This window comes from Pteronotus mesoamericanus, unplaced genomic scaffold, assembly GCF_021234165.1.
Source record: "Pteronotus mesoamericanus isolate MK-2021 breed Mesoamerican mustached bat unplaced genomic scaffold, CSHL_Meso_final contig_2, whole genome shotgun sequence".
Taxonomy (NCBI): Eukaryota; Metazoa; Chordata; class Mammalia; order Chiroptera; family Mormoopidae; genus Pteronotus; species Pteronotus mesoamericanus.
In genome coordinates this window covers 17,860,991-17,887,321 of record NW_026555084.1, presented here as the reverse complement: position 1 = coordinate 17,887,321, position 26,331 = coordinate 17,860,991, and the positions used below count along the sequence as shown (strand labels likewise).

At 46.2% G+C, this 26,331-nt stretch overlaps 1 protein-coding gene across 1 annotated transcript in view; it reads right to left on the bottom strand.

Annotated features, from left to right (window-relative positions):
• Positions 1-11,224: 11,224 nt before the first annotated feature.
• The window catches only part of PPP2R2B (protein phosphatase 2 regulatory subunit Bbeta), a 245,776-nt gene continuing 230,669 nt past the window's right edge, over positions 11,225-26,331 (bottom strand). Inside the window, exons 7-9 of the mRNA XM_054568224.1 lie at positions 21,996-22,165; positions 14,542-14,633; positions 11,225-11,956 (exon numbers count right to left, since the gene is read on the bottom strand). Coding sequence (XP_054424199.1) covers positions 11,677-11,956; positions 14,542-14,633; positions 21,996-22,165 — 542 coding nt within the window. The 3' untranslated portion in view covers positions 11,225-11,676. The remainder of the gene's footprint in view (positions 11,957-14,541; positions 14,634-21,995; positions 22,166-26,331) is intronic.

The window sequence follows — 26,331 nt, the reverse complement described above, 5'->3', positions numbered from 1 at the left end:
TGAACTTGGTTCTTGGGGTACATGTGCATGAATGTGTTGGGCACATACTTAGAAGCAGAGTACGTTGCTGAGTCATAGGTATAAATATCTCCAATGTTAGTAGATAGAGCCACCCTGTTTTTCCAAGTGATGCATTTAAAATCTTGCCAGCAATGTATGAGGTTTTCAGGCACGCTGTGTCTTTGCCAGCACTTGTTAGTGGCAGTGCTTCACATTTCATTCATTTGCGACTATGTAGTACTGTTTACATTTCCCCGATTATTAAGTACGGCACATTTTTTATGTTCATTGATTTTTCTGGTTATCTTCTTTTGTGAATTACATTACAGCCCATTACCTGTTTTCTACTGGGTTTCTATTTTTTGTTTGTTTTTAAAATATAGATTTATAGGAACTATATTTTTCAGTGGAGAACTCTCCACCCTTGTCCCCACGATATCCTTTGCCCATGCTTCTTCTCATGACTCCAGGGCTTCCTCTCGTGTTGCTTGCGGTGTCCACTCACCCCTCCATCTGCTCCTAAGCATACTGCTCCCCAGGGCTCCCCAGGGCCTCACCCTGTGTGTTCTCTTGTAATAATCCCCTCTCCTGTAAAGACCGGAACACATTGATGACCACCTCCATTCTATTTAGTGACATCTTGGTCACTGATTTTTTTTTTTTTAAATCTTGACGCCTGCTGGGGATGTCTGTTCACCTGGTCGCCCCACTGGCTCCTCAAAGTCATTGTGTCCAAAATTAGACCCCTAATCTTTTTTCCCTCCCCTTAAACCAGTGATTATCAACTGGTGTGCCACAGCACATTGGTGTACTGTAAAAATTTTAAAAATATGCAGTACCTGACTGTTTAGTCAGGGTCACTAACCTCTTTTCCTTTAGATTGTCAAATGAAGGAAAAAAAAAAAAAAAAAGCCCTGGCTGGTGTGGCTCCGTGGATTGAACACCAGCCTGAGAAACAAAGGGTTGCCCGTTGGATTCCCAGTCAGGGCACATGCCTGGGTTGTAGGCCAGGCCCCCCAGTAGGGGGTGTGCGAGAGACAACCACACACTGATGTTCCTCTCCCTCTCTTTCTCCCTCCCTCCCCTTCTTTCTAAAAATAAATAAATAAAATCTTTTTAAAAAATGACAGCAGTCCCAACCCAACAATAGCTGTCCGGTATGAATGAATCAAAATTATACCTATTTTTTTGGGGTCAGATTGATAAAAGTATATTTTTTGGTGTGTCGTAGAATTTTAGCAGTTAGTTTCTGTGTGCTGTGAGATGGAAAAGGTTGAAAATCGCTGGTCTAAACCCTGCTCCTGTCCTGTTAGTCTTCACCTCCGTTTTGACGGTGCTTATCAGCTTACCCATCCCCCTGGGCATCTTCGTGAACTCTTCTTTTTGCTCTCATCAAGTCAGTCTCTCGGTCACGCTGGCCCGAGCCTCTGCAGTGTTTCCTTCGTCCCCGGCTCAGGCCCTCACCTTCTCTCCCCTGGATCACTTCAACAGCTTCCTGAGTGGACTGCTTGCTCTCGATTTTGTCCACTTCAAATGTGTCATTTACACAGCTGCCAGGGGGAGTCTTTGCAACTGTAACCCCCAGGATGTCATTTCCCTTCTAAAAATCCCCCAGTGGGATTCTAGTGATGTCTCGGCTCTCTGAATGGCCCTCTGCTCTCCCACCAGCACTCGAGCCAGTCCTCGCGGAGTCTTTCAGCAAAATCAAACTGCTGGTAGCTCTCAGCGACAGGGGAGGGGGCGCTTCTCAGCCGGGTGCCTTTGCTCATGTTCGTGCTCATCTGGGTGGACCCCGTCCTCCTTTATAACTGAACTCATTCCATCCCCTCCAGGAGATCTGATGCTCTAAGTCCGTACACCTACAATAACTGAGGCGCACCTTGGCCACTGCACTAACTATGTTAGCGTGAAATCCCTGTTGGCATTGCATTTCCTATTGGACTGTATTCTTTAAGGACAGAGCTTGCTTTGCCTTGTTCTTCTGTGTAGCTTACTGTGTGGCCCATGATCTGCTATGAATAGCTGTTGGGCAAAGAGAGCTGTAGGAAGGTAAATAATTAGTAGCATTTAATCGTGCGGGTCAATGGCGTTGAGCGTGCTGAATTGCATGAATAGTCCCACCTGAGCGAATCGGTGCTGATGCGACGCCCGTGAGTGCTGGCGAGACAGTCCCCCCAGACCCTCGCAGAGCTGCCTCTGGTACCACAGACAGAAGTGCTCAGTGGTCTTCCAGTTGAAATTAATATTTCTCATCAGACCTTCAATGTAAAAACCATTGGTTCTTAGGCACATTGGACAAATTGGAAAACAAACAAACAAACCCCACAACAACAATGAAGTAAGACTAATTGTAGAGATTTGAGAGGCCTGGTTTCAGTCTTGTCTCAGCATAACGCTCTGTGTGACCTCGGGCAGACTGCACCACCTGTCTGGTCGTGAACGTGTTTGAAAAAGTTCAAATGGCTCCACAAAGGATAATATTCAATTATTGCTCATCACCAGGGCAGTTATTCTACCCAAAATGTCATTGTGACTGAGCAATGTAATGGGCAGGTGAGAAAGGAAGTTGTTACAATCTTATGTGGCATCATATAACTTTATTATCAACTAAGCCAGCGGCGTGTTAATTTGTAAATGGACCCCCAGTCCTGATATAAAATGCAATGAGAAATTTACAACCTTCGTTCCCAGGTTGTGTCCGAAAGCAGCTGCGGGAGCAGCTGTCACTCAGACAGAAGGAGTCACAGATTCACAGAGGATTCTCTGAGAAAGGAGAGTCTGTTCGCAGGACGCGGAGGCTGCGTGTGTGTGAGCGTGTGAGCGCATGATGCCATGTTAAGAAGAATCCATCATGTGTTTAATGCTGGAGAACAGGGGAAGCTATAATCGCTGCTGTTCTCATAGGCGCCTCCCCAAGGGCCCTCTTGAGACACCAGCTGAGACTGATGGAGTCAGTTAGCTGTCCCCGTGCTGGCCCAGGCGAAGTGCCGCTATGAGCTGTGTTCCATCCCCGAAATGGCATTCCCTTTGTACACTGGGAAAGTTAGCTTTTTGAGCTGAGCTTTCCTGGTCCATGATGAACATTTTCTGAGTTTTTATGACATTTGTCACACCTTCAGTGAATACACTCATCTTTGAATGTTAGCTGATTCTTTCATCAAGACGCATACAAATGTAGCTAATTAACCTTTCTTTTCAAAAAGAATATGAAAAGTAGGAGCAATATTCCTCATCTTGTCAGGGAGGAAGTGAGGGGCTGAAGAATAAAGGCTGTCATTAAATAAAGGCACCATGGAATTGGGAAAACAACCCTAGTGTCCTGCCCCACCTTCTTGCTGTTTGAGTCCGGCCATGGACTGAAGACCCATGTGACAGTGCTGTGTTGTGGCTGGTGTGCAACACGACCCCCGCCTCCTCCCCACTGCTGAGAAATGGGTGGTGTTTACCATGCAATTGTGTGCTGTCCTTTTGGATAAATTCAGCTGACTGTTCATAAGCCACCTGCACTTAGAGTGGGAAACCGCCGCCTTAGATGAAATATGACTTTCAATTATGCCCCAGTCGGAGGAGCTGAAATGGGAAAGCTAAACTGGGGGGAGTTAAGTTTCTTCTTATTAGAATGACTTGGGCACGTCGGCTACAGCCCAGCGTCCGCCCCTCACACATTCCCCGCCAACCGGGCCGTGTGTGGGGGACCATCCACCCCGCTCTGATTTACTCTGGTTTCCTTAGCTGCCCACAGAGCTTCCCCTTCTATACTGTGGACACCCTGGCAAGTGAGAACGCCAGTCTTCTTACACCCCTGTCTTGCTGTATTAGGCCTGGGCTCAGCTTCGAGAGATTTCTTAGGGGAACTGTCTTGCTTTCCCCTAAGAAAATCCAGGGAATGGTTTGCCTCGCCTCTTGCTTTCAAGTGGGAAGGTTGAAAATAATAGCTCTTGTCACTCCCTTTAGCCTTGTTATGGGGAATATTTAGTGCTGGAGCAAGATGTGGGGGTAATATCTTGGATGTGATAATGTTGCTCCTTGCATCAGTGAACATGGTATTGATTGTAAGCTGTCAACCTTTCTGCATGCTTTGCAGGGTCCCAGAAGACTAACTACTGCTGGGAGGGTAATGCATCAGGCAGGGACACGTGCTCTATTAACTACGGCTGCAACCTGAGCTCCATCGCTTGCTCTTAACATATCTCGGCTCACTGGCTCTCCATTTTTTTTCTGTTTAATTCCTTGACTCCTCTGGGCGGTCCTGTGATGCCAGCCACCAGTTCCCTGTAACTGAAATTCCCCATAGCACCCTTCTCATCTTGTAAGCTCCGTGAGGGCAGAGGCTGTGCCTGTCTTCCTCACTCTTTTATTTGCTCATTCCGTCAACGAATACTTACTGAGCACCTACTACTTCTCTATGCTCTGGGGGTACAAGAGTGGACTAAACACTTTGGGCCTCATGGAACGTAGGGTGGCCAGGGAAGGCTTCTTTGCGAAGGTGACACTTGAGCTGAGTTTGTTGATATATCCTTTTGTGCCTGGACCATACACATGTGCTAAGTTATGGAAACTGTAATTTCTCAATTGAGTGGCCTATAGCCTTGCTATCAGAGAACCCCTGATGTGTGAACCTTGCTAAGGCCACGCATTATTATTTCTCATATCATATATTATCTCCCTTTTACATTATTCTTCCTTACTTCTCTTGGTCTGCAATTTATTTATTTATTTATTTATTTATTTATTTATTTATTAACTAGTCAGTCATACAAGAATGTTGTAAATTTCTTAAACACACCAGGTGTTTTTTGCTTTTGCATTTACCATCGCGGTGCCTGGCACACTCTTTTCCTTTCCCATCACCTGGATGACTGCGCGTCACCTCGTATTTCGGGTTTTGCCTCCCAGATGAGGTGGTGCCTCTTGCTGCTCTCCTGTCCTGTTGTAGCCATCGCAGTGCTAACTGCACCGCCGTGTCACAGAACTAGGAGAACAATAGCACAGAATGTGCCCTGAGTGTTTCTGGTTGGCCGCGTACCATTCCAAGAGCTTTGTAGTATTAAATCATTCAATCTTCACTGCAATTTTTTGGGATAGGTGCCATTTTTATCCTTGTTTTTACCAATAAGGAAATTGAGAGTCAGAGAGTCAACTTATTTCCAATAAGGAAATTGAGAGTCAACCCAGGCAGGTAGCCCGGGCTCCGCACCACCACATTCTATTGCTAATGTCACGTGGGAGGTTGCCTGTACCCCCTAGGACATGTAAGCCCTATGAGGACAGGAACTGTCCCTGCTTCCCCAGACCACCCTGGCATAGGGCTTGGCAGATAGTACGTGATTAATCATTAAATGTTTGTTGAGTGAATAAATGAATGCTTTCATGAGTATCACCGAACTGAACAACTGTTTATAGAGTGCCCAAGGACTGCCCCTCCTCTGCTGATGGGGCAGCTCCATTCTCTCACTTCTGCTGTGGCCTCTCTGGGATTCTCTTTGGCCCCCACAAGAATTTACTGCTCTGGGCGGAAGGGAGTAGTGTTACTAGCCAACCAGAACAAGAATCTAAGAGCTCTTAGATGTCAGTCAAAGTGGGGTCCCCCTTCCCTGTGGTATCTGGGTTTCAGCACAAGGCGGAGTTCTACAGAAATGCTCTGTCCACTCTGGCTCAGAGCAAATACAGCAGAACAACTGAGTGGTTCTGAGATGGGTCAGCCGGGAGGGCTTCGGTGGCAGCTGTCCGTCTGCGACCAAGGTTAACCTCTCAGGACATTGTGGTTGGAGAGTATATTGGAACAGTCTCACAGTCACTAAACCCCTGGTCCTGGCCTGGCAGTGATCACTATTTTGACAGCGCCCAAGGCAGGAATCACCATAGATGGCAGATCGCCTTGTTCGGCCACCGGCGGTTTAGCCCCTGGGGCATGGAAGATCTAAGTTAAGGGGTGGATAGATGGTAGTAATAAGGTCAGGGTCAGGGTCAGGGGTGGGAGACCTCTGGGAGCTACTTGACTTCACTGTCTGCTTTGGTGACAGACCACAGGTGTATTTCTGGTCAGCTGCCAGGCAATATTTGGTCACAGACAGTTTGAGAGTGTCCTCACTAGTGCACTACCAATCACAGTGGTGGAAGCGCAGGGCCTGGGAGAGGACAGACCTAGAGCCAATGTGTGTCTGTGTCACCGCGGCTGTGTCATTTAACCCCTTTGAGTCTGTTTCTCAGCTATAACAATGGAATAATATATTTACCCACCAGGTGACCGTAATTTTAAAAAGTGCCTAACCCAATGCCTGTCACTTAACAAGTATATATGGTGTTCTATTATTCTTTATATTTATTTTATATTTAAATACAGTGCCTGGATATGGAGGCTTCATAAACATTTGTTATTGGAAGGATGAAAGAAAGAGGGGCCAGGCCAATTCTGGTAAAAGTGTTTCTAATCGCATTAGGGAAGCACTCATTTTGTGCTGCTGCGCCGTGTCTGTGCGGCTGTGCCCGTCTCAGGCCCTCCTCTGTGACGCGCTCTCTGTTGGAGACGCCGTAGCATGCTTTGTCTCATGAGTGACCTGCTTTAAGGCTCTGCTTAGATGTCGCTCATTCTGAGAAACCTCCCTTCAGTCCTGATTAACCATTTCTCTCTCTTTACTGTTTCTGGGCTTCACATGGACCTCATTGGACCCAAAATATATTTACAACGTATATAGGCTCTTACACAGCTGTCAAGTCCTCGAGTTGAAAGGGTGAGTGGCCTATACATTTCAGGAACTTCAGCCCTTGCTTGGGCTTGGTTGCCTGACACCAACCAGGCACTCTGTGGATATTCGATGCTGATGAGCTTAGGGTCATTACTGGGACGAGTTTTCTAATCAGCAACTTCCATTTCTATCCTCTCTCTCTCTCCCCCTAGCTATATTTATATTTATATTTATATTTTTATCGGTAAAATGAGAGATGGGGGGTAGAAGAGTTTTGACCAAAATGTCTGGCTCTGTCACTTGTGAACAGTGTAAACTTAGTCAAGTTATATAATTTCTCTCAGTTTAGTTATCTGCAAAACGGGAACCATCATAGCATGTAGAGTTTTGAGGGTAAATGAATTAATACATGTGAAATTTGAGGGAATAAAGCCTGGTCCATAATAAGTGCTCAGTCAGTATTTGCTACTACTGCATATTAGGGACAGCATTTTAAGAGCTCTGGAGTCAGAAACCTTGTGTTGGAGAACCTGGTCCCATCTCTTACTGACTATATGCCCTTGGCCAGCTTGGCCATGCGAGTCTATTTCCTCATTCGCAAGGTGGGACTAATGCTGGCATTGACCTCCTGGGGTGAAGGGAAGCAGATCATGAGAAACCACTAATAGATCCTCAGTGACTGTTGTAGCTGCTATTACTTTATGGTCCTTTAAACTTATTGAAGCACTTGTAAGTTGTGACCTCATGATAATTTTGTGAGCTTAGGACAGACAGCTTTCTGACCACCTTGTAGGTGACATGACCGATGTAGGGACTGAGTGTCTTGCCCATGTTTCTCAGTGAGGTAGAAGCAGAGCCAGGAGCAGGACCCATGTTTTCTGTCTCCTAGTTCCATGTCTTTCCATTGGCCAGGCCAGCTCCTTCCATGGAAAGCAGTTCCTGAGACTTGACCTAGGAGTACAGGGGGACAAGGTGGTACACTAAGAATCAGGCTGCCGTGTGAATGTTTCCAGTGGTGAATCGGGGGTTGCTGTGTTTTGGGGGGCATTGTTTAGAACCCACCAGCCTCATCTACACGTGTCCATACCAGAAGAGGGCAAATTAGAAAGAGTTCTCTTGTTCTGGATGTGGACTCTAATGTCACCCCCAAAGCCTTGTCATAGGCCTTCTAGGGCTTTCTTGGGCCCTGCAGGCAGTCAGCAGAGGGACTGAAAAAGGAATCGGGGGTGATGGTAGAAGGGTGAGAGGGAAGTTTTAGGCAATTTCTTTGCAAATTTGAAGTAAGGGATATGATGATCTCCCATGTTCTCGGCCATTGAGTATTCCAGGGTTTTACTTTTATCATAATGGGTGCTGGAATGTTCAAAAGGAATACATTAGAGACAGCTGACTTCTTTCATCAGGTCACCGAGCTAAAAGAATTTTAGCTTCATCTTTGTTCTCCACATGACAATTGCTCAGCCTTACACCTGCTGGTTGCCTCGTACACGCTGATCTGGTTAATTATAAGGTCAATGAGGGGTTTAGAGATGCATTTTTTTTTTCCCCAATAGAAAAGGCAGGAGCCAGACATTAAGGAGTTGAGAAGCAAATGGTTTCCTACTGCCTATTCACTGTATAGCTCACTTCTTCATGCCAGCTTGTTTTCCTTCTTTGTTTCTTCCAACTCATTTTCCTTCCCTGAATAAGAAAGCATGCATATTTGCCAGAGTTCAGATTTCCAGTTGCTTGTTTTTGAATGCCAGGGACTGACTGTTGCATTTAGGGTGATTTTTTTTTTTTTTAGCTGATTTCTTTCATCGTTAGACTTTCTTTGCGCCAACAAATATTGATTTCATGTGACTGTCCGTAAGGGATAAGGAAATGTTTTTTCTTTGTGGGTAGAATTAGTTGGCTTAAGGTTTTACAACGTTTCCATATAAAAATTCCAAAACCAGGTTAGTTTTCTTTTGGTCATAAATGCTGATTTATTTATAGGTGCCCTTTTCAGGCTACCATTATAAACTTGGGATAAAATATGTGTATTTTATTAAAGCCTGAACATTTAAGGTCAGGGTCCTTTAAAGACTCACTCACATGTTCCACCTTTAGGGAGTACAGCATCTCCCCCAAAAGCATTTAGGGTGATTTTAATAAAACCCCAGGAAGCAGTGGCTCCCATTCCCCCGCAGTCAAGTGACACGCTCCAGGGAAAGCTGATGGTTTGTGCTGAGCCGCAGGCCTTGGAGGGCAGAGCAGTGTGGGCTCCTTAGAATCCAACAAGCTGTTGAAAAGGTGGCACGTCGGCTTCCAAGTAGCTGCTAGTGTCGGCTGGAAAAGGGACTTACCTCCAGGTGCCACCAACTAAGCAAATCACCAGCCCTGGGCAGAAGGAGATGGTGACTGTTAAGTGCCCCCGCTGGTCCCTGGCACAGAGCTGATGAAATGTGGGGGTGGTTGCCGGCTGAGGCCTGAGCTTGTTGGTTCTGGTGTGTCCTTTGTGCGCGGTCAAGGTGAGGAGGGCTGTTCCGAGGTCTTCGGCAAAGTCTTCCCACTCTGGATCTCCCTGTACGTCCGTGTGCGGGGGTTCCATGGGGGGTTCGCAGACAGGCCGCAGGGAGCCTGTGGACGCCATCAAGCCCTGGCCACAGTCGTTCATGTGTTCTGGGCAGCACTCCTGACGCCAGTGTGTGAAGGACCACTGTCCTTTGAGGCTCTCTGAGGCCTCCATAGCTTAAATGGTCTGTGATGTCAGCTTCCGCAGGGTTCGAAAGGCGTGCTGTAGGTGGTGCGTGGGTGCATGTTTGATATATGCATGGTTTTGTAGTTGTTTTAACGTTAGAAGAAATAACTGGTCCATTAAAACTGGTATTTCCTAAATAGTATTTTTTTTTTTTTTTTGAGGAGGCTGTCTTGCTTTTAAAAGGCAACTCGGATAATGTTAAATAAGCAATAATAGAGAGGTGGGTTGACGCTCAAATGTGAGAAACCATGATCTGTCCCAACCCCCACCTGGTACCCCCAGGAGCTGATTCTTGGAGAAGCAGAGCAAAAGCCACCGAAGGAGCGGACAATAAATTTAGGACAACTCCTTGGTCTTTATGTATCCTGATATCACAGTTCTCTGGGAGCTGGAGAAGTTTCTGATGCTCTTTCGGGTCTCCTCCAAGAATGTTGCCCCCGTCAGGCCGAAAATCCCGCTCAGAGGGCGTCTGCCTGGGCTGCCCACTTGCATTGCTGGCCCGGAGGATTTCTCTGCAGGGAAAATGAGAAACACTGTGGGGAAAGTCATGTCTTCAACTGCATGCTTGTTCCATTTTGAGATGTACTTTTTCATGTTTTAATGTTTCTGAAATTGGGCTGCCTTACAGAATTGTGTTCACTTGAGTAGACAGTTCCTGCCTTGCCCTAAAGCCGTTATTAATTGGTTAGTAGCTTAGCATTGGAATATGGTTCTTTTACTATTTCTTACCTCCTCCAAAACAAAGTACACTTGAAAGCTGGGACATGGAATAAATACACAAAGTAAAAGAAAATAACCTCTGTAAAAGGAAAATTCTCATTTCAAGCAATTTCCTACCTGCTAAATGGAAGTTCAGGGCAATGAGGCACCATGACAGGGACTGTGGACCCCGAGCCCAGACCCCGCTTTCTGGTACCTCCTACCTCCTGCCCGAGCTTCCTCTTTAAATTTATCTGCCCTTTGAATTCATTGTGTAGCGGTCTTAGAGGCATGCCAGGTAGAACCTTCGGGAACTTTGAAGTCTGAATCTTCAACTTGGGGGAAGGATGAACCAGCCTCCCCAGGTTCAGGCAGACTTCACTCCAATGTCAAAGCTTTCCTACTCCCCCAGACTCCATTTTTACAGGAAGAGGGCCCTTGGGTCTGTTTTCCCAGAAGGCAAGCTTGGGGAGGGTTAGAAGTGCTCGATTAGACTTTACACATCAGCATTGTCATTGGCCGCGCTTGTTCTAGCTATAGTGATGGATGGCTTGTTACTGTTGGTTACCAAACCCAGCAAGAGGGGAGGGGGCCTGCTCAGGAGACACACCCGGAAAGGACGGGCCAGCCTTGCTCAGGGAGCCAGCTAATAAACAACCAGGACTCAGCCTTTAGAAGTCAGTGGAATAAATAAGCTTTCCTGGAAAAGGGTAAAGAGAAAAAGCCAGGGGACGTGTAAGTAGAGGATTATGGGGAGCCATTTAAAATGACAAAAAGCAAGAGTAACAGAGCAGCAGATGAAATCTGGCCCCATGAGGCCTTGCCAAGCTAACTCTGAGAAGCGCTGCGTGGAAAGAGGTCTCCTTCTGTCCCCTGAAGCATTCACGGTGTTCCCTAGCCAAATTCTCAGGCTGTTTCTATGGCACTTAGAGAAAAACAGCGTAGCCATGTTGATGTGGTCTTTCCCGTCTCATTCTGCATCCCCTTCACAGCCTCGTGAGATAAATCTCTCTGGCTCAAATGAAATTGTTACAAAGAAAATGGCAAAACAAAAAAAGAAAAATGCTCTGGGGCAGGAGGTGCTGAAGCATTCTGGTTTTTCACAAAACAAGGAGCATTTCTCTAAGAGTAGAGTAAACGGTGTTTATTTTTTGTTGAATTTTTCAATCAAAGGGAATTGCTTAATTAAAAAAAAACTTATCTCTTTTCGCTTTAAATACTACAGACAACCTCATTTTATCTCAGCAGACACCTAGAAACAAAACACTGGACCCACCAGAGAAAACCGGGCAATAAAAGCATCAGAAATTCAGGTCAACTATGGAAGAATTACTGTTAGCTGGTAGCTCTCAATTCTAAACAGAAGTGTCCCGGGGCCTATTGGGTTGGACAAAAGTTTCTTAGAACTGGGGATCTGGGAAAGTTGGACTCCGTTTAATCCTCTCCCAGTTGCTTTCTGTGTAGGGAAAGTAAAGTCAATGCATCAAATGAAGACCCAAAGAAACATTTAAAAACTTGTTTGACTAGTATTCAGTATGTGAGATTATTAAGTAATAATAACTTGTCCTCCTAGTTAACCTTGTCCTGGAATATATATAGGTTATTTGTGGCCGCCACTGCTATAATATTTTCTGAAGGATGCCAAGCTGTATGCAAGATCTTTTTGCTAAAGTCCAGACTGTCGACGCTGATCTCGTCTTTCCTCCGCTTGCCCCCCACGCACACTTTCCGTGGTTTCAGGATAGCTCGGGGTTTGCTGTTTTCCCTCGAGGCCTCCAGGGTGACGTCGCGCTTGGTGTTGCGGTCAAACATCCTGAAGAAGTTGTTGTAGGAGCCGGTCATGATGACGCTGTAAGGCAGAGAGGGAATAGGAAGCCACTGAGCGCTACGGGGAAGGGCAGAAACACATCCTTACGGTGACTTTCTAGAGCAAACACCACCGCTCTGTGGCATGTTCATGGCACCGCATGTTTGTTAAAAATGAATAACCGAACAGGCTCTATAGTGTGACTAGTGACTTCCTTTGAAGTTAGAACAACAAGTTCTTGGGCTGGGATGGGAAACAAGGATCGTGATAACCCTCCTTGTTAATTACTTCTCTTCTGTAGGTGCCTTTTAGTTCTTGGGCTCAGTAAAAAAGAGGTTTGGATGATCGTGGCCCTACTTACCTGACAGGGATTGTGGGGGGGCGGGGGCAAGGTTAGGAAGGCAGGAGCGCTTGGAAAAGTGATGCATTTGCATATTTAAGGCTGACCACAACGGCGTTATCGCCCGCACACGGACAAATGCGGACAGTACGGCTCGCTGACCTGGCATGTCCTCCCCCTGCTAAGCACCACCTCTAAATCCAGCCTTTTCAGAAAACTCATCTAAAAAAATGCAAGTCATTACGGGCTCACTTGGGAAGAGGGTAAACAAATTCACATTTTGAAAAGATTTGGGAAGGGGAAATAAGATTTTCTAGTGGACTGCTGGACGGTTTCTGCATTATGCAGAAGTTATCCATTCTCCGGCGTATCTGCGATCGATCAGGAGAGCAGTGAATGCCAAAAGCCTCCGGAAGCAAGGGACTGAATCTTTAATGGTGACAGTTTGGACGTGGTGACAGGCTGTGGGGAGGTGGCACTGCTGGTGTAACACTCCTCGGTGGCTGCCCCCCGAGAGGCCACTGAAGCTCTCACAGGCTGGTTAGGATGGCAGAGCCCAGCGTCTCATCGGTTTTTGTGACTTGCGTGTGTGACGAGATGGGCCACAGTGAAGGGGTAAGCTTTGGGGTCCTCCGTCAGCTGTGCCAAGCAAATTCATCAAGGCCGAGGTTGGATGTTGTTATTCGGCCCAGGAAGCTGATGCGTTTGTCTGCACAGCAAAGTGAGCTGTTATTTCCTTGTCAGGCAGGGTGCTGGGTGCTTTACCCCTGACATCTCGTTTCAGCTTCCGTCATCCCCTAGAGGAGATTTACACACGAGATGTGAGGAACCTGACGCAGAGTCACGCTGCTAGTAAGTGACAGAGCCGGGCCTCCAACCCACACCTGCCTGACTCCGGGGCACGGGCACTCAGCCACCGGCCTCACTGCTTCCCATGCGCGCGTGCCCGCTTCTTGCAGCCAGGACCCGGCAGGTTCTTAAGCAGTAAGAGAAAGTCTTTTTGGGAAAAAAAATATCCTCAACCTTATTTGAACCAAGAATAACATTTTCCAACAGCGATGTTAGGGAGAGAAAGTTGATCTTAGGATTCAAACTCCAAACTTGTTACTCTTGTCTCTCCTACCGACTGTGCGTGAGGCTCGGGCAGGTTACGGTACCTTGCTGAGCCTCAGCTTCCTCAACTGTCAAATGGGGAAGATGACAACGGCCCCGCCGGGTCACGGTCAGGATTAAATAACAATGTGCGTGAAGGTGCCTGGTACATAATAGGGGCGTAGTAAGTGTAGTTTTTGAATCTAGGCTAAGATAGAGGGGGAGTGAGAGCAATGACGACACACACACAAATAACAAATATCTATAATTAATACGTAATAAAATAACGGGGCTGGGGCTACCTTCTTTTCCCTGTGAGAGCTTTTGTTCACATATCACAACTGCTTTGCTCTCTCTCTCCCCATCCTATACCAGTTGGATGGTGTGACTTGGGCCTCTGACATGTGGTGATTCCTCCCAGGCCTGCTAAGCGGAGGGCTCTTTGGTTCATTGGGAAAGAATGCAAAGCAAGGGGCAGAGGCAGCGCGCGCTCACTACAGGCGTGAATCCCTGAGTGCTCTGCCGTGACTGAATTTCTGTGCTGCTGGGCGCCGCTGCATTGCTGGGGCCGCCTTCATGGGGGACCAGCCCCTGGTAGCCTGCGCTGGCTTCTCCAGCAAGTCAGAGAATCATCTGTATTTGTCAAACTCAAAAAGAACTATTGGGAGGTAATATGAAGTATTGCTGAAATCAAAGGCCTTAAAACAGTAATAAATCATGTTGAGGGCATGTGATAAATGGGGCCAGCTAGAATTCAGCTAATGAACCACTGGGGCCTTTGGCCAAGTCTGTACTAGTGGCTTTAAGAAATGGTTTTCGATCTAGAGAATTTGCAGTCATGTGAACTATTCATGCTGGAAGTTGCTGGTGGATTATTACTGATCTTCATTTTAGGCATGCTGGCCTAGTTCACTCTGGGATGTCCTGTGTGTACAGCATAGGATTTTCTCATTCATGTCAATTGATCGTGTGCACTTGCCCTGGAAGAGGATTCAGGGGTCTCCCTATACACTCCCCTCTCTTTCCAGGTCTGACCACAGGGTCGTCCAGTGACCACACAAGGCATCCCTGCCGGGCCTTGGCGCCTGGCCTTGACATCCCTTTGGCTGCACCCCACTGCAAGTAAACCACCCGGGGCCTCCGCCAGGAGAAGCCCCGCCTTTGGGAGGCTCCCCAGCCACAGAGCCCTTCTTACCTGTCTGACCCATTCCACACACACTCGAATTTATCAAAAATGCAGTCGTTTTCATAGAGGGAGCACAGCTTGCTGCGGAGGTAGTCATGAACCTGAGGAAGAAATACATCAACAGAGTCAGTTATTTTAAAGAAATGATGATTTCTGTGAATACTCCCTCTTTTGACATGAGATGTTAATTCTTTCAGTGTAAATGTGCCTTGATCCAGATGGTCCCTGTCCGAATCCAGGCTCAGCCCTTTCCAGCCGTGGACATTAGGATGGGTTGGTGACCTGCGTATATGGTTCAATGACCCAAACAGGCTGGCGTAGGTGCACAGTGGCATGGTGCAGGGCCCATTCAGGGGCGGATTCGTATTAACAGGTATCAGAGGATACCATTCAGGCCACAACTATTTATTGAATGACTGCTACGTGCTTGGGATAGAGCAGTAAACAAAATACCCTTGGCGTGCTGCCCAGAGTGGGGCAGATGACCAGTTCACACGAGCCCTTTGTTCTGAGGATGGAGAAGAGGCTTCACGCAAAGCATCCCTGAGTCTGCTGTGTGGTGGTGTGTCAGTGTGAGGCCAAGGGCGGGGAGACCAGGCATAACCTGGATGGTACACGATGGTGTGGACCAGGGAGCGTGCCACGGCGGAGGGAAGTGATCAGATTCTTCACGTTTGGAGGGAGAATTGATAGGACTTGTGGATGGATCAACTGTGAAGCAGGGAGAGAAAAATAGGAGTCAGCGAGGGTGGATCTTTCTCTGGTGTGAGTGGAAGGTTGGAGTCGTCACATTCATTTCTGGGCAAGATGATCTGGAGATGTCTAAGTGAGTGGGAGTGTCGAGTGCATGCTGATGTGGAAGGTGCTGTCCCAGAGCATATGGCAACTCTCCCCTGGCAATTTCAATGTCTCAGCGAACTACAAAGCAAGGTTATCAGCTGAGAGAGGGGGAGGGGACATGGGAAACAGCAGAATTGCTGGGCGGCACTGAGGGCCCCTTGAAGTTGCTCAGTGTGAATTTTAATGAGACCGGTTAGCTCAGCTGGGTGTTTTTCTCCAGCTCCATTTAGCAACTCAGGTGTAGGTGTCAAATAGGCAGCTGAATAAGGCTCAGAGGGTCGTGCCTGGGTTGTTATCTCTGAGGGTGAGCCCTCCTGAGCCCACCAGGAGGGAGCGGGGATGACAAATGTACACAGCACGTTAGCCTGCTGTTATTCGCCAGGTGCTTTATCCGTAACATCTCATTTCATCTCTTAAGCCACCTGAGGATGTAGGGACAATCATTCGCTTTGTTTTAATGGAGCATGAACTGCTGGGTATGACATCATGCGCCCAAGATCACACAGGAAAGAAAATGACAGAATGGCAACCGAACGCCAATGTTCGGGTTCCAGAGCACCCACTCCTGCCTGCTCTAGCAATCTGCCTCCCCCGCCTGTTCTGTCTCATTAGCCTCCCCTTACAGGAGGGTCTCAGTCCCACACAGAAGCCCCGGTAATGAGCGGAGATGAGGCCAAGAGGGAGACAAGAGTTGGGTGGAGGTAGAGGGATGTTACAGAAAGCCTTGTTTCACTGTGTTTAGATTTAGAGTGATGGTTCAATCTCCCTTTTCTTGCAGCTGGGGCCCCTTCTCCTTTCTTGACTCCAGAGTTTGCTGGATGCTGATCTGAGGCTTGGCTATGTGCTTAGTACCAGATAAAGAAGGTAAGACTCATTCCATGTTGCATCGTATGTTGGGGGTATTTAAGAGCTCCCTGAGTCATTGGACACTGTATTTCTGACTCTGTGAGTGAGTCTCCTCCGCTTGGCTCTCTTGTTTCCCCAGGGTTCTGGGCCTTGCCAGGGCGTCTGCTCCAGTGCCGTGGTAACAAGGACATCATCCGTGGCAGGGCACCTGGTGGGGGGGGTGGCGCAAGGGTGACACTGTGTTCTGTACTTCCTCTCTCTGCTATAAATGAATTCACTCTCCTTCCTTTCCTGCCACCTTTTGGGCATCTTGGAAGTGGCTCAGAAGGCCATTTCTGTTCGTGGGGGTGAACATCTTGAGTGGTCATCCAGAATTTCTGGGCATAAAAGCATCAGGGCATCTGAGGGCAAAAAGACGGCTGACGCTGGTCTTGGCCAGGGGCTGGCAAACTTTTTCTATCAAGGCCCATGCAGTAAATATTTACGCTTTACGGGCCATAGGGCTCCTGTTGCAACCAAGCGACTCTGCCCTTGTAATGGAAGAGTAGCCACAGGTAATACATAGACACATGAGCAAGGGTTGTGTTCCAGTAAAACTTTATTGCCAACAATGGGTGGCTGCAGACATGACTGGTCTCTGGGTCATAGTGTTGTTTACCCCTTGTCTTGACCATTCCCCCCCTCCCCCAAAGCAGCACAGACTATTTTCTCGGAAGAAGGTGGTGGAGTTAAGAACACGAATTGAGGGGTGAGCCTTTCTTCTGACGGCTGGAAGATGTTGACCTCAAGAATCTGTCTCCCTTTTAGAAAGTAAGTCTGATTCTAGCCTTATTCATGCCTTTACCACTGACTTGCTTCTGGGCTGTGTGTCATGGAGGTGGAGAGAGCGGGGAGTGGAAGGGGAAGGAGGCCAAGCTGGGAACGAGCCCAGCGGGCACTGGAAGACGAATGTGTTATCCAGGTCCGCCAGCGCGCCTCCTGATAGAGGGAAAAGACGAGCACGAGCGATCCTTAGCCTTCCCTCCCGCCCCTCCTTGCTTGTCTCGTGTGGAGCACTTTTGAGGCAAGGCTCAGAGGTGAGTATTCTAAGAAGACAGAAGACTGGAAAACCCTTGGTTAAGCCGGTTTCTATAACGCAGCACTCCTCAGAGCCCCACGGTGGTCCAAGAATTGGAGACTTCTAAGAGGGGGATAGGATGTTCTTTTACTTCACTATGATCACTCAACTTTTTTTTTGGAGACGTACCAAGTGTTGTATTTAAAATAATTAGGATTTTGACAGGGCGAGCACAGAGCAGTAAAAGGCTGTCCTCCCCTTGGGGACCCTCTCCTCATCCCTCACCATTCATCTTTGGCATTTTGCTTATAGAAGCACCACAGGTAAGTAAGAAGTGTTAAAATGTGAGTGCTTTAGAAGCACAGGCCTATTAGCAGGAACCACACCACCAAGAACTCCGTAAATAATTTTTTTAATGTATTTTTCAATTACAGTTGACATGCGATATTTTTAGTTTCAAGTGTACAACACAGCGATTAGACATTTATTTGCCTTATGAAGTGATCATCCCGATAAGTCTAGTGCCCATCTGACACGGTACATAGTTATTACAGTATTACTGACTGTATTTCCTATGCTGTGACCATCCATGATTAATTCCGGAAGGATGGAAGTCAGGAATGATTCAGGGGAAGACCTAGTCTGAACTGTTATTCTCTCCTCCCCAGCATCAAAATTCTGGGAAGCTCCTGCCTGACCCCTGCGCTGAGGGCTCTGAAGGAAAAGAACATCCACTATGAAGGTACGTTGCATTTATGTTCTGTTGTTAAAAATCTTAGGCAAACACGATGCACCTTCCTCTGTTGGAGGTGAGACTAAGGCAAGATACGTACCTGAGACACATCTAGAAAAAAGAGCAAGAGAGAACTTAAGACACATCACATTTGATGCTTTTCTCTTCATGTTCCCACTATTCTCTCTTTTCTGTTCCTGTTAGCTTGCGTTTGGCCTTTTAGACTTTACGCTGAGTCTCACCACACAGTGGTTCTCAGTTATGCACTTAGCTCATGAGGCCCAGCAAGAGTCAACTCTACTGGTTGGTTCTTACCTTTCAGGAGCTGACAAGCTAAGGCCGGAAAGGGGTCAGATAGGATGTATTTTAGGTTCTGTGGGCCACACGGCCTCCGTCACAACCATTCAACTTTGCCCCTGTAGCACGAAAGCAGCATAGACTATATATATGATTGGGTGTGGCTGGGTTTGGCCCATAAGTCACCATTTGCCAGCCCCTGCTCTATAGGGAGCCTTAAAAATAACTAGCCATATTTCAGTCCACAGCTTCTCATTTGTGGAAACACGCCGAGCTCAGTTGATGCGCACACACACAGAGCAGGAGCATTCGCCATGTCCCCGCCTGGGGCAGGCGTTAGTAACTGATCATGGGATTTTTGCCCACGGGACCAGGCCTCGCTGTCTGTCTTCAACAGTGTTCTAGACACTCAGTTGGCATTTATTTACCACCTTTGATACAGTATATACATTTAACTAAATTGCTTTGAAATATGCCATCTGAAAGTTAAAATATATTTCATTTCAATACATGTGCCATGATCCCTATTTCTTAGTGTTGGGCAAAGCAGGTTTCCAAGTCCGCCGCCAGCTAAACGTGGTTTGAGAACCATGATCTTAAAAATGCTGATTAGTCCATGTCCCTGCTAACTAGCTGTGTCCCAAAAGCCTTTCCCGAAAATGAAAGGGCAAATCGCTCTCACCACCGTGTCACCTCAATCTACTTCTCGCTAATCAAGGCTCTCCCCCGGCCACACCTCTGCCACTGCCCCCCACACGCAGGCTCCAGCTCCCACGGCCTTTGCCTTTCTGTGCTAAGGTTTGCAACACTGGACGGTCAGTCTGTGCAGCTAGAAGAGGACCCTCATGGTGGCTGTAGCCCTGGGGTGAAGATGAAGGACTGAGAGTGGGAGCCTGGGGCCGTGGAGTTGGACCCGAAAGCCTGAGTACACTTTGGGGGACAATAAGAAACCCAATATACAGGGGATGCTCTTTGAACCTCAGGGGCAACCAAGCCGTCACCTACGTATGTGGCCTTGAACTCTAGCTCCCAGGCTTCTTTGCAGCGCCCTCTGCACTCACAGTCAGTCATTGAAGCCTTTCTGTCTTCAGCCTCTTCTCTGCGCTTTTTCTTCTTCTTCTGATTGAAAGATCTGCTTTTCCTGAGGCTACTTGTGTGGTGGCTGGGCTTTTGCTCTCCTGTGACAGGGTGGGCTCCTTAGTGCTCTAGATCAGTGGTCCCCAACCTTTTTGCACCAAGGATCGGTTTTGTGGAAAACAATTTTACCACGGACAGGTGGAGGCGAAGCTCAGGCTCGCCCACTGCTCACCTCCTGCTGTGCAGTCCCGTTCTTAACAGGCCACTGGCTGGTACCAGTCCCTGGCTCAGGGGTTGGGGACCCCTGCTGTAGATAGCTGTTCCTGCCTATAGTCCGCAGCTCCTTGAAGTCATACCAATAAACTCAACTTCCTGCTACCCATCCTTTGTACAGTCACCAGAAGTTCTCTGAGCCCCTCTGCCTCATCCTTGCAGCAATTCCAGCACCCTGTTCTCTTCTATTACTCCTGCCATCATTTTTTAGGGATTCAAATCCTTTGGTCTCTAGTTACTTGACTTCATCATTTTCAGTGATTTTTGTCCTTTGCTTCCTTGGTCATATGTTTATTCCTGTAATTGTGTCTCTTTAACAAGTAACGCTCAATTGTTACTTCCTGATCTAATCAATTCTTCAAATCCATTGATCTGACTTTCCTCTATCCATTATTTCTCTCCTTACCTACCTTAGCTTCAGTGGCCCATCACTGCAATCACTCCCTGTTATATACCTTTAACAAATTTGCCTTTTTCTTTCTATTGTATGAATTTGCCAAATCCCCATCACTGACTAAATCTAACTTTCTTCCCTTGCATTCCTGTACCACACAAGTGAATGTGGCTTGTAAGAAACATAAAATCGTATAGATAGTCTCACTTTAAGTCAATAATATAAACCTCAAGTGGATCCCTGAGCAACCCCATGTTTCCCTAGTCAATTCACTCTCTTTGATGAGTATTTTACACTTTTTCTTCCCCCTCAGCTAGTTGATGACCTTCTCATTTTACTGAGAAAATCAATATAATACGAAGAAACTGTCTATATGTTCCCACCACATAATTTACAAGCCTTCTGTGCCTGTGACTACACATTCTTCTTTCTTTGATGGATGAATTCTCCATCTTCCCATCTAAGGCCAATTCTGCAATGGACTTGTTCTCCTCATCAGCATAAAAATTCCTTAAGCTTATATCCTATTTTTCTGTTCCCCCTTCAGAATAAAATTAAGAGATATCTGTACTCACTATGCTTATATTCTCTATTCACAGTCTGTCTTGAACCTACTCCAGACAGACATTCCTTCATCACTTCGCCTATACCTCTTTCACTGAAGTTGACCAAGAATCTCAACATTAACTACATCCAATGGTCAAGTCGCAATCCTTTCTTACCTGATTCAGCAACGGCACTTGGCAGTTGATGACTCCCTGTTCCTTGGGACAGTTTCTTCATTTTGCTCCCAGGACATTCCTGTCAGTTTTCCTCTTACCTGCCTGGCCCTTCTTCCCAACCTCTTGTGACAAATCCACTTCTCTACCCAATGTGGCAACACACCCCAGGACACAGTTCCAAACCTGTTCTTTTCTCTAGGCTAGATCTATCCAGACTCACACTGAGCTGTCTACTTGCCATTTCTGGATGTTGAGCCAATTAAACGTGTCCAAAACCAGACTCTCAACATCCTTGTCCAAATGGAATGGCAGCTCCACTTTGCTCAGGAAGGACACCTTGCGAGTGATCCTTGGTGCTTCTTTTCCTCTTACATCCCACATCGAATCCTATTGGCTTTACCTTGGAAATATATCAAGACTCTGGCAACTCCACTGCTAATAGTGCCACTTAAGCTACCAACACCCCTTGCAGATGCAGCAATAACTTCCTAACTATACTGTCTCCTCCCCCTGTCTCCCTTATAGTCTCTCGTCCCCAGCACATTCAGACTATTTATTTTAAAATGTCGGTCAATGATAAAAATATTCTGGAATTGGATAGCGGCGATGGTTTCATAACTTTGGGCACAGATTAAAACCCTGAATTGCACGCTGCAGAAGGGTGAGTGTTATGGTATGTGCATTCTATCTCAAGAAGAAATACGTAAACCAAATTCCTTGTCTAGAATCTCCCTACCTCTTTTTATCTAACCCAAGATATCTTAAAATAAGACTAGTTTACTCCTGCCTCTTGAGGTTTGCTTTCATTGTACACTTCCCTGGAATCAGCTTCTTCAAGTCCTTTCTACCTCACAGTCTGTCTAGTCTTCCTCTTTAAAAAGCAAACTGACCGTTCTAAACAATGCCTTCTCCTTTGTCCTTTTGTCAGTAAGTCTACAAACCACCTGGGTGATTCTTAAGCCCAAAACCTCCCCACCCAAGTAGTTAGCAAACCTTCCACACTCTCCCCCCACCCTGTGTCTCTGCCTGGGCGCCACCATTCCAGCGCAGCTGGCCACCATCGCCTCCTCCCTAAATTCCTTCAAATTGTTTGGCAAATCACACTGTGAATAGGCTGTACCATTTTGATTTTTCTGCGTTGCAATGAGCCTTTGCAGGCAGAGGCTGATTTGGAAGCCCACAAAGGAAGTGTGCAATACACCCATGGGTGGGGGTGGTCTGTACCTGGTAAGTCTCGATGGGGCGGCTTTCCATGTTGAGATCCCAGACTTTCACGGTCAGATAGTCCCTGGTCATGATATACCTCCCGCTGTGGCTGAACTTCACGTCCGAAATCGAAGAGATAATTTCAGAGAAAAACGACCTGTTGCTTGGATCTTCCGGCTCTTCAAAAACTGTGGAACAAGAGCAAAACAAGATGAACTGAGCACATTCGTATCAATGGACTCTGACATGTTCAGGCCAGCTGGAAAGCCGGCGGTCTAGCTGGGAGCCGGGCTGGCGTCCGCAGGAAGTGAGTGGCTAACAGAGAGCCGTCAGCAGAAAAAACTGTCACTGGTTCCTGTGTTTTCCGTCCCATCCATTCACCTGGCACTGACCATTTCTCAGCTGCAGGTCTAGGATCTAACTTGGTTTCACAGTTCCCTTTGTTTCTGGGTGTCTCTGTCCATACCAAAGCCCAGAGTCATCTTAGATGCTTAAATACAGTCTGTATACCATAAAATTTACTCACTTAAAGATCGTAGTTCAGTAGTGTTAGTATAATCACATAATCATGCAACTGTCACACCACACTCTAAATTTAGATTATTTTCATCCCCCCGCTCAAAAGGGCCCCATATCCATCAGCAGTTACTCCTCATTCCCTAGCCCTACAGCCCTCGGCCACCACTAAACTATTTTCTGGTTCTATGAAATTGCCTATTCTGGAAATTTCCCACTAAGTGGAAGCTTATAATGCGTGGTCTTTTGTGTCTGACTTCTTTTACTTAGCATCATGTTTTCAAGGTTCAGCCATGTCGTAACGTGTATTAGTACTTCATTCCTATTAACAGCTCCGTAACATTCCATCGTATGCATATACCACGCTCTCTTTACCAATTCATTAGTTTATAAACATTTGGGTGGTTTCTACTTTTTGGCTAGTATGAATATTCATGTACAGGTTTTGGTGTGGCCATATGTTTTTATGTCTCCTGGATCACGGTGTTTAATAATGGGACCTTGTTGCCAGACTGCCACTTACTTGTTGGGTGATCTTTGGCAAGTCCCCTAACTGCACTGCACCTCAGTTCCATCAGCAAACTGTGGCTAACATGTCTTTGGTACATAGGGAGAGGCAAACATAGGTTTACAGTTGTTCTTATGGAAAATACAACAATTAATGAATAACAATACAAGAATAAACTGTGTTTCGCCTACTCATAACTGTAAACCTTGGCCCCGCTCGGTATAGTGTTCACGGGCCCTCATATTCAGGCACCTCCCATCTCTCTCAAAGGCTTCAGCTCATTTCCACTTATGAGAATAAAAGAGACAGCTTCGCAGTTTGATACTGAGCCTGTCATAAGCTGCCTTTACCTTGTCTTTCTACTTGGATTTTGACTTCTTTGGTTCAAATTGAATGTATAGACTATATCTTGATGTTTCCATTTTCTGTGCTCTGCCTGTTCATTCCTTCCTGCTCGATTCAAATGCCTCATCTTTTATGTATTATTTTAGCCCCGAATGACCTTTTCTTTCTTCTGAAGCCCCGTCATACTTGGTCAGGCTCCTTCATTTAGCATGTGCTCAGGGACTCACAAGAAAACTATAATTTCTCACATTATTATTTGATAATCCATGGGTTTGTCTTATCTCAACTAGGATGTGAGCTTGGGGGTAGGATTTTGGTTTTTCTTTTCTTTGTACTGAGAGTCTTATGCACCATTGTTCAGTGAGTATTTGCTGCTCGATTAGAAGCAAGGCCAGATACATTAATGAATTCTTTGTCTTCTGAGTACATAGCATATAATATGTCAAACTATACATATTTGCCAATCCTTAATTATTTTTGACTCCCAACAATGGCGATTGAGTATGGTCTACTTAATAAGTGTTTAGTTCAGCCTAAAATTGTGACACCCACACCACCTGCCTGCAGATTACTGAGCTAACGTGTCCTCCAAAGATTCCTCTTTCCTGCCTTCTCAGTGCACTCCTAGTATGAAAGTCCATGCAGAAAGCCTAAGAATGCAGAGTTCTCTTTCAAACCTTGCTAAATTAAACCACCATCCAAACCAAAAATACCTCTTTTCACAGAACTACTTAAGAGAACAAAACAAGAGACCCATCGGAATTGAACTTGAGAATTAAAGAAACCCATTGAAACAGGAAAATATAAGCTCATTAAAGTGTCTGACCCAATGTCTCAGTCAGTGGCCTTATCTTTGTATTTTGATCGTGATCAAGCACTAATGAAGGCCCCGTCCTGGATTTTGATTGGCATCCTCATAGTTGAGCACTACATTTTTACATTAGTTTGGGTTTAAGGCAATGTCATTAGGACCGGAGATGCAAAACACATCTTAATAGAGAGGCTTGTCACCTGGTGTACGTGCAAGGACAGCTGGCAGCAATCAGTGGGAAGGGCTTAAGCTGCTCTGGAGTCCATCGGCTCCTGCCTCTGTCACTTAGCAGCAGTTGACTTTTTCTTTACTACCCTGAGGTTTAGTTTTCCCAGCTGCTGAAAGGGGGTGCACGTGGCCTGGCATGTATGCTGGGTGCATAGTGGGTTCTCAACAAATGTCAGTTGCTATTTTTATCATCACTAGCATGCACGGCTCCTGTATCGGCCGATCCCATTTCATTCATCAGGAACCTTGAGAATTTGGGACTGAGGACTGCAGGACCTGTGGACTATTTACACAAGGACTATTTACAAAGAATCTGTTCTCCAAACACTTGGCCTATAGGGGGCCAATGTAGCAACGTTGTAAAGCCTCAAAATGACCCCCCCCCCCGATATGGAGGTGAAATAAAAGCCATTCTTTACTCAACCCATCACTAATTATATATATATCCTGTCCTCTGTCCCACATAGGCTAACTTACCAGCACAGCACTTTGCAGTTCATGACATGTCTATGCCTATCCAAGTTTTCATATCAACTCCATGAATTCTTTTCGTTCATTCAACATTTAATAGTATTAATAATTACTGTACTATCTATGGGAAGCTTATTATATTCTAGGCCCTGTACTTTACATGCTTTATCTCACTTAATCCTTACAACAATACTATCAGGTAGGACTGATGGTTTCTTATTTGACTGATGTGGAAAACTAAGGCACAGAGAGGTTTTGTAACCTGCCCAAGGACACACAGCTAGAGCCACGTTTTGAATTAAGGTCTGACTTCAAATTCTTTGTTTTTAATCATGATGGAATTCTGCCTTTTACCATGAACAAGACCTTATCTTAGGAGCTGTAAGAAGAATCCAGAGTAGACTCTACACAGAACTGCGGAATTGTGAAGCTGGAATGGCTCCAAGTGACTAGTCCTACCCTGTCCTTTTTAACCACAGCCCATGTCAAACACCGAAGGAGCATGGTTTCTACACTAAGCGCTCATGAGTTCGAGTCCTGCAACAGCATCGGCAAGCGTGAGGTGGGGAGCCCAGGACTCTGCGTAACCCTGCTGAGCCTCTCACTCTCCCCTCAGCCTAATGCCTGTGGCCTTTAAGCAAAGAGGCCAACCTTTCCTCTCACTGTCCCTCTCCCTCAGTTTATGGACATGGACACTTACTTTAGTTTCTTTATTCATCTCCCCTAATAGAATGTAAGCTCTACAGGGGAAGGATGTTTTTTTTTTTGGGGGGGGGGTCTATTTTGTTCTGCTATAGTCCTTGGGACAGAGGAGGTGCTCAGGAAATAGATGTTAAATGAATGAATATTGAGAGCCATTTTAATTTTAAATGAAAATAATGCCAAGACACATCATCATTAAAATGCCAAAGGTTAAAGATAGAGAATCTTAAAAGCAGAGAGTTACCTACAAAGAAGTACCCATAAGAATGGCAGCTGATTTCTCAAAAGAAACTTTGCAAGCGAGAAGGGACTGGCAAGAAGTATTCAAGGTGATGAAAAGCAAGGACCTACATTCAAGATTACTCTGTCCAGAAAAGCTATCATTTAAAATGGAAGGGCAAATAAAGTGCTTTCAGACAAGGTAAAGCTAAAGGAGTTTATCATCACCGAGCCATCATTATATGAAATGTGAAAGGGATCTTCTTATTTAAGAAAAAGAAGATCAAAACTATGAACATTGAATTGCAGCAAATTAACAACTTATCAACAATTGAATCTAAAAAAACAAACTAAGCAAACAAGCAGAACAGAAATACAATCATAGGTATGGAGATCATCTGGAGGGTTATCAGCTGGGAGAATGGGGAAAAGAAGTACACATTGGTAGGTACAGAATAGACAGACAGGGGAATGTTAAGAACAGTACAGGAAATGGGGCAGCCAAAGAACTTATATGCACGACCCATTGACAGGAACTAAAGGGGGACTGCTGG